The sequence below is a fragment of the Oryctolagus cuniculus genome, chromosome 3 (genome assembly GCF_051225735.1).
Source record: "Oryctolagus cuniculus isolate XC-2025 breed Fujian yellow rabbit chromosome 3, ASM5122573v1, whole genome shotgun sequence".
NCBI lineage: Eukaryota > Metazoa > Chordata > Mammalia > Lagomorpha > Leporidae > Oryctolagus > Oryctolagus cuniculus.
In genome coordinates, this window is record NC_142869.1 from 40,888,890 (window position 1) to 40,897,732 (window position 8,843).

At 41.7% G+C, this 8,843-nt stretch overlaps 1 protein-coding gene across 7 annotated transcripts in view; it reads left to right on the forward strand.

Moving 5' to 3' along the window:
* SATB2 (SATB homeobox 2) overlaps nt 1-3,650 on the forward strand; it is a 205,960-nt gene extending 202,310 nt beyond the window's left edge. For all 7 annotated transcript variants that reach the window (XM_089329023.1, XM_089329022.1, XM_089329021.1 and 4 more), the window contains one exon: nt 460-3,650. In XM_089329023.1, the coding sequence (XP_089185149.1) occupies nt 460-921 (462 nt within the window). In that variant the 3' untranslated portion in view covers nt 922-3,650. The remainder of the gene's footprint in view (nt 1-459) is intronic.
* The last annotated feature ends 5,193 nt before the right edge of the window (nt 3,651-8,843 follow it).

Here is an 8,843-nt window from a genome sequence, read left to right on the forward strand (position 1 = left end):
TGACATTAAGAATAAAAAAAGAGGGCCCTGCGTTGTGGCATAGTGATGTACGCCCCTGTCGGCATCACCTGCATCCCATATGAGTGCTGGTTCAAGTCCTTAGTGCTCCACTTCCCATCCAGCTCCCTGCAAATGCGCCTGGGAAAGCAGTGGAAGATGGCGCAAGTGCTTGGGCCCCTGCCACCCACAGGGGACTCCATCCAGATGGAGTTCCAGGCTCCTCTGTGGCCACTTGGGAAATGAACCAGCAGATGGAAGATTTTTCTCTCTGTCTTTTCCTCTCCCTAATTCTGCCTTTCAAATAAATAAATATATTTAAAAAAAAAAAGAATAAAAAGAAATGAGGAAGTGTGCCCAAGCCAGGCTTGATGAGTTGCCGGTGACAGAGAGAGATGTTAGAGGGTTGGTGGCTGAAGGTACCCGCGTGGTCACGTGCTGACTTCTCTGTTGGTTTCTCAGGTTCTCCACAGACAGCAGTCTCAGCCAGCCAAGGAGAGCTCGCCTCCCAGAGAAGAAGCGCCTCCCCCGCCGCCCGCGGCCGAAGACAGCTGTGCCAAAAAGCCCCGGTCTCGCACAAAGATCTCCTTGGAAGCGCTGGGGATCCTCCAAAGCTTTATTCACGACGTAGGCCTGTACCCCGACCAGGAAGCCATCCACACTCTGTCGGCCCAGCTGGATCTCCCCAAACACACCATCATCAAGTTCTTCCAGAACCAGCGGTACCACGTGAAGCACCACGGGAAGCTGAAGGAGCACCTGGGCTCGGCGGTGGACGTGGCCGAGTACAAGGACGAGGAGCTGCTCACCGAGTCGGAGGAGAACGACAGCGAGGAAGGCTCGGAGGAGATGTACAAGGTGGAGGCCGAGGAGGAGGCGGCCGACAAGAGCAAGGCGCCGCCCGCCGAGATCGACCAGAGATAATGTGAACTGCCAGCAGGCGAAGCAATACAGCGCTCCAAGGATTTTCTCTTTTAGTTCCTTTTAAAAAAAATTTTTTTTGCTTTATTTTATTTGTGTCTTTTTATGTCTGTTTTGTTTTTCTTACCTTTTTTGACATGTCTTCGTTGCACAGGATACACCTATAGACTAACTTCAGTATTTCTGAATCAGACATAGCCTTGGCAAAGACACGGAAGTGTTACACCATCCCAGCGGACTGGATCGCCGTTCTTAGAACCCCGGGAGACCCCGCCTTTGTTCTCCTTGCGCTTACGGGAGAGACATCAGCAAGTTCCAGGACGAAAAGACCCACGGAATCAATGAAGGAAGCTACCAGTGTGTGTATATGTATATGTATATATCTCTATATTTACATATATATATTAAAATTGCATGGGACAGAGAACTTTACAATCCGAAAGAATAGACTGTGAAATGAGTTCTTAAAGAAAAGACTTGTTTATGTATTAAAAAAAAAAAAAACCACTTCACGGTGAGTCGCTTTGGCTTTTTGATAAACTGTGGCCTGCTCTCAGGGTGGGGTGACTATTTTTGAATTCCTATTTATTTTTCGTGTTTATCCCTGATTTTATTATTATTATTTTTTTTAATTCTCTGGCTTCCTATCTGGCAGCTTAATGGGTAATTTTTGAGGTATGTATTTAACAAAATAAATCAACACTGCCAAAAAAAAAAAGAAAGAAAAAAAGAAAGAAGAAGGTAAAGTGAAAAAAAAATCAGGGCATATTAAAATGATAGAAGTCAAATTGCTAAAGACACAATGCACACTTAAAATGACTCAATAAAATGACTTGATACGTTCCGTTATTCAATTTGTCGTAACTGTAGTGAACAGATGCTTTTCTATGGAATTCTAAATGAGTGAAGCTGAGATTCAGTGCAGAGAACACTTGTCCGTTAGTACAGTCTTGGTAACATGACGTTTTGATGTTGGACATACGGAATTCCTAGTATGAGCCACATTTTGTTGTGAAATTTATTTACCTGCTTGTGGCTTCAAATCTTAAAAATGAATAAGCCTGCTCATTTAAATGTTGTTCTTGCTGGGTTTTGTTTTGTTTGCTTTTTTTTTTTACTAGAAAATAGTTCATTGTAACGTTAACTTAGGAAAGAAGTTGCTGCCCAGTTAAAGGGGCTCCCTCTCAAATAGATCTCCATCCTCTCCGCTCTCCAAATGCTGCTTCTTACTTCTGTTCCGCTTTAGACTTCCTCTTCTGCCCACACTTCGCGTCCACCTAACCAGGCATTTCCAGTCCCTGAGCACCCAAGCCCCGTCACTTCCCCTGGTATATGGCAGCCCTAGTAAGAACCTGGTTTGGCATCACTGTGCAGCTCCAGGTGAGAGAGTAAGTGAAGCGACTGCAGTAGAAGCACCTACTCTTCAGCAAAGGAAATAGCACCCCAGTTACCTACATAGCAATTACCTTACATAAAGCAGAACTAATGCCAACTGGCTGTTCAGTGGAATGAGCATTAAAGCTGCAATCTGCTTTAGTTCTCCAAATCTCCTTCAGCTTCCTATCAGAAATACCAGTAGCATTACTTTCCATTTCTACTTACAGTAATTGCAAGAGGAGACCTCACCTTCAGGACTGGCTAGAGAACCGAATCCATGCTTTAAACGGCCATTAAACAGTCCCACATGGTTGGATTTTTTTTATTTTTTATTTTTATTTTTTTGAGTTGTGCTCTCATGCAACCTTGTAAAAGACCTCATGCAATATCACTTTGAAAGTTATTTTCTGTTTACTACACAAACATTGTAATATAACTGTTAATACTATTTATATATTTGAAAGGTATAAAAGGTAGGAGTTAAAAAAAAACCTCTATGTGTAGATATTAACTCAGAACTTACAATATACAGGGAGAAGACATGTTGCAATACAAGCTAATTCTAGCTGCTCAGTAACCTCTGGAGTTTTTAAAGGGACATTTTCCTGTACTTTTTCAAATAATGATGTTTAAAAAATTATCTTGACATGAGTGTCGTATACCTTTGCAAAAGGATGGCTGTTTGCAGTGAAGCCCGGGGCCCATCCTTCCTTTTTCTGTAGTATGCTGCAGCTTTAATCAGAAAGTCCGTGGTTGCTGCTTCCTGATCTCCGAGTTACTCTTTCCAAATTGTCTTCTGACACTGTTGCTGAAGGTCACTCTGTACACATAATTGAAACTGATTTGCCAAGCTCTTACAAGGTGGCTCATCTATCGATGGCATCCGCATTTGGTATCTTTTACACTTCAACCAAAAATTTATTAGGTATTTTTCAATGCTAAGTCTTGCCTTTTATTTTTTAATTTCACTGCCAAGTTTGCAGTGGTTCTAAGTGAATCTGTGGGCATTTTAGCCTGTGGTCTTGCCAGATCTTTGCGAATTACAATGCATATATGTCTATTTATTCAATATCTGTCATATAATATCTATTTGGAAGAAGAAACTTTCTCTTGTAGTGCCTCTTGACAAAGCACAATTTCCCGCCTTTTTTTTTTTTGTGAAATGAAAAAAAAAAACAAATTGTGTTTTATTGCAGTATCAACAATGTGAATAAGGATTAACATATTGTAAATGTTCTTTTTTCCATGTAAATCAACTATCTTTGTTATCACTAAGTGATAATTAATTTTTAACTTATGTGCATTGTTAGGCTGTTAGAATTTTTTGGTTGTTAAAATAAAACGCATTCAATAAATATGACTTTGTTTGTCAAATATTTTACTGGACATTACCTTCTTCCCTGTTTAATTGTCTGTGTAGAGGGAGATCTGAAGGAACATCCATTCCTTTATTTTAGAAACACCACCGAGGTAGTAGCCACAGTTACCAGTATCTGAGTTCTGGACAACGCCTGGGCTTCGTTGCTCAAGTGAATGTGTGTGTATAAACACATGCATGCTCGCATGCTGAAGCCGACAACTGAGAGAGTCATTTATTTACTCATCGGTTCGTATATAAACAACGCAAATGCATAACGATATATTTATGGGCCCCCTTCTTTATTTTTCTAGTGAATATTTTCTGTTTATAATTAAAAAACCACAAATGACTGCATGTCAGGAAACTTTTGGAGCACATATGTCCATGGTTAATGGACATAATAAAAGTCTTTTATATTTAGAGCCGGGGTACCATAATGTGTGCACAGAGGAATGCCGGAAGGATTGATGTATCTGAGAAATGTGTGAAAATGATTTTGTAGAGAGCACTTACAATGGAAAAATTTACACAAAAGACTCAAGTTAATGAGGAAAGAGCAAATGCTTACTTTCAGGACTGGCCAAGAGAAAGTAAATTAAAAAGTGATTTTGGGTTTTTTTTTAGATAATGGAAATATTTTTCCTGATTCTTTTCTTCTCTTTTCTCATTTTTCTGCATTTAGTTGATGTACACTTGTGGCTGAGTTTTTCTCCTCAGTGTCACTTGCCTGTTTTCCGTGACAGTTCATAGACCATGGGCTTTGTGGATTTGTTCATAGGGCTGGTGGGTTGAAGCTGGGATTTTACAGAAAAGCAGATGACTGCAAAGCACTGCACGCTGAAGTCTTCCCAGAAACAACCAGAGGCACAGCACAGGGTGAAATGTGCTTCATGCACATAGAAGTGGATTCTGCATTTAGAAAAAAGACCAGGAAGGAAAACATTTGTGAGATAATTTGACTTTTAGCACAAGCACCTTCCACATTCGCGAAGCTGAACTTCATCAGAGGCACCACCTCGAAAGTGGGAGGCTCTGGGCACGGGTGGATTGGCTTCTGCCTAGAAGCTGGTCCTGGTGCTGCTGACTTCTAGTTTCCAGGAAAGTAAGAGACTTCTTCACTATACACAACCTGTTCGAAGGTGTCTCAGAGCCATGGCTTCATGAGTTTTGCCTTTTTCTCCCTTGGAGGACTTATTTTCCTTTACAATTCCTTTACTATTTAATATTAATATTCTTCAGAATATTTAAATATTTAACAAATCTCCACATTCTTTCTAACATGCAGTCATGGTGTTATCAGACAGTGAGCATTGATTAAATATGTGCAGTCTGCCAAAGAATTTGCTAGAAATGGTGATGACAAAAAATGGACAAATTAGCCGCCTCCCCTCATGGAGCTCATAACTGGTTGGGAAGCCACATGTACATCCAGGAGTGGCCACACAGTCGCAAATGGAGATTTATTTGTTTAAGGGATGGCATGAGCATGCGCTATGACTGAAGAGCAGAGAATAGTAGCGGTGAGCTACAGTGATCTTGGAAGGTGGACCAGTGATGAGCAGGTTTAGCTGCCTGTGATGGGGTGGGGGCAGTGGAGAGCACAAGGTAATTCTGTTTCCTACTTAAGAGATCTGCTGTTTGGTAAGGTCAGAGACTTGTACTCCCTACAGCTCACAGGCCTACTTTTCCCTGTGTTTGTTCCTGTGTGCCCTCTTCCTTACGGCCCAAGATGATTGCCAGAACTCTCGCCACCACCTTCACCTTCTAGGCACCAGGATGGAAAAAGGAGTAAATAAGGACAAATTTCCTTTATTTGATGGAGACTTCCTCCAGCCCCATATCTGAATGCAAAGGAGCTGGTTAATATTTCCTGCTGTTTCCGTTTATTCCAGAGAAAAGAGGAGAGTTTATAATTAATGTGCAGCTAACAGCCTCTTTCAGAAAGGTATTGAGAAGTGTGTTGAAAATAACAGATAAGAAGAGGAGAACTAGAGAGGCACATCTAATCTGTTGCTACACCCTGTGTTCTGCCACCCCTTTCTCCTCCCCAGCCTGAGTTCATTAGCATCATTTCTTCCAGAAGGCCGTATAGGTCTCCTCCACCAGTGAGTTACCAACTGGCCCTTCAATGCTCACATGCTTCGCAGGGTAATCCCGCCATTGCAGAGCTTACTGTGTTAAATGTCTGTTCCCCATGGGCCTTTACCATCTGCAAATAGATCCCCGTCATTGGTTTACCCAGCAACTAGGAGAGTGCCCAACATGAAGTCAGCATTCGAAAATCTATATTCTGATTAAATGGTTATTTATTAAATATGTGAGAAAAATGTATTCAAAGATAGTCACCGAAGAAGACGGGCTGTGGGGGCTGGCGCCGCGGCTCAATAGGCTAATCCTCCGCCTGTGGCGCCAGCACACTGGGTTCTAGTCCCAGTCGGGGCGCCAGATTCTGTCCCGGTTGCCCCTCTTCCAGGCCAGCTCTCTGCTGTGGCCAGGGAGTGCGGTGGAGGATGGCCCAAGTACTTGGGCCCTGCACCCCATGGGAGACCAGGAGAAGCACCTGGCTCCTGCCTTTGGATCAGCGCGATGCACCGGCCTCAGCGGCCATTGGAGAGTGAACCAACGGCAAAAAGAAGACCTTTCTCTCTGTCTCTCTTTCTCTGTCCACTCTGCCTGTCAAAAAAAAAAAAATTTTTTTTTTTAAATTTAAAAAAAGACAGGCTGTGGGACAGGAGCAGGTTGGCGGCCCCTCCAGAGGAGCAGGAGAGAAGTTAATACTGTGGTGCCTCTCCCAGGCCCGTTGTTGTTTTATGCCCTCCCAGCCACTCCTTGCAATCATTCTCAGTGAACCATGGAGAAAGGAGACTGCTGAACTTCAGATCCCGAGTGGATTTATGTTCCTTTGTCATGTAGCTATTCAATTATTCACGACATACATTTAGGTTCACTTAATCTTTAATGATTTCTCAATCTTTCTAAGTAGTGAAAATTGGGAAATTGATAGAAACAATGGAATTAATGTGATAAACAGGTAGAAGTTAGGGTGTTCACTCCAGTTTCTTCCAAATTCTGATTGTTCTTAATATACTTATGAAATGAAGCACAAAAAGCCAAAATTGTTACTAAAATCTAGTTTCCCTGAGCATCTTAGTTTACAGGTAACTGTTATTTCCTCCTCTAAATTCAGACTTGTCTTTACCACCCATTGAAAAAATAGAGCAGTGTTTGCAGACAGTTATTGCACACACCTCCTGCATTTATGTAAGGGATTCTGACAACTTAAATTTGAAGATGATGCTACTTAAGAAAAACCTTGAGCTTCAAAGAGAATTTGGAGCCAGAATATTTGAGTTCTGATAGTGGCTTCGCTATTTCCTGGTTGTGTCAGGTTGGGCAAATGACATATTTGAGGCTAATGCTCCTCATCTAAGACTCAAGCATGAGAAACGCCTGCTCTGTGACACAGGCCTGGTGAGAACCCACAGGTGTGAAGATACTTGGACGATCATAAACCATATCAAAGTGTGACTTCTTCTTCTTCCCCTTCTTCTTCCCCTTCTTCTTTCTCTCCATCTTCTTCTTCCCCTCCTCCTCCTCCTTCTCCTTCTCCTCTCCCTCCTTCTTCATCATCGTCGTGATCATTATCATCATCATCATCATCATACATTGCCATATGGTGAACTTTCAGGAGTACTGATGAAATGAAACAACATCTCAGCTTTCATGTAGTTATCGCAAATATAATTAATTAAGGTTTATGGTATGACAATTGGTATACCATAATCAACACAAATAATCTGTTCTACAAATGTATTCACTGAGCACCAGTAGTGGCCTGGATTTTTTAAAAAGGGATTTATTTATTTTGAAGGCAAAGTGACAGAGAGAGGGAGAGAGGGGGAGAGAGAGAAAATTCCCATCTGCTTGTTCCCTTCCCAAGAGCCTGAAACCACTGGGACTTGGCCAGGCTGAAACCGGGTTCCCAGAACTACAATGGGGCTCCTATATGGGTGGCAGGGACACAAGAATTTGGGGCTGACATCACTGCCTTCTTACACAGAAAGCTGAATCAGGAGCAGAGTAGCCAGGATGTGAACTGGCACTGTGGTATGCGATGCAGGTATCCCAAGCTTCAGCTTAACTTGTTGGGCCACAATGCCAACCCCAGCCTTGATTTCTTTTTTCTTTAATGAGTACAAATTTCATAGGTACAATTGTAGGGATATAGTGATTGTTTCCACCATACCCACCTTCCCACCCCCACTCCCAACCAACCTCCTTCTCCCTCTCTTATTCCCATTCCCATTCTCCATTATGAAAACAAAACAAAACAGTTCCTCAATAGTCAAGACAAGGGCTGTTCAAGTCATGGCTCCTCAAAGTGTCAATTTCACGTCTACAAATTTCCTTTTGGGTGCTCAGTATCAGGGAGAACATATGGTGTTTGTCCCTTTGGGACTGACTTATTTCACTAAGTATGATGCTTTCCAGATTCTTCCATTTTGTTGCAGGTGACCAAATTTCATTTGTTTTTTACCACTGTGTATATATCTATATATATATATATACCACAGAGTATATATCTAATAACTATCTAGTCTTCAGTTGATGGGCATTTGGGATGATTCCATGTGTTAGCTATTGTGAATTGAGCTGCAATAAACATGGGAATACAAATATCTCTTTCATAGGCTGATTTCATTTCCCTTGGGTAAATTCCCAGGCGTGAGATGGCTGGGTCATATGATAGGTCTACATTCAGATTCCTGAGGTATCTCTAAACTGACTTCCATAGTGGTTTTCCAGTTTACATTCCCACCAACAGTGGATTAGGGTACCTTTTTCAGCACATCCTCTCCAGCATTTGTTGTTTGTTGATTTCTATATGAAAGTCATTCTAACTGGGGTGAGGTAGAACCTCATTGTGGTTTTGACTTGCAATTGCCTAACAGGTAGTGACCCTGAACATTTTTTCATGTGTCTGTTCCCAGCCTTGATTTTTAATGCAGAATAAAAAAAGCTCTGAATACATTTAAATTAAACAGTATAAAAGAATTTTGTTATAACCTCAGAGGATGCTAGTTCATGAGAGTGAAGCTAAAGATATTTATTTGTCTTACTTAAAGGTGAAAATATATAAAGTGACCACGTTTTGTTTTACTTCATGAATACAGTCATCATTCCAAAG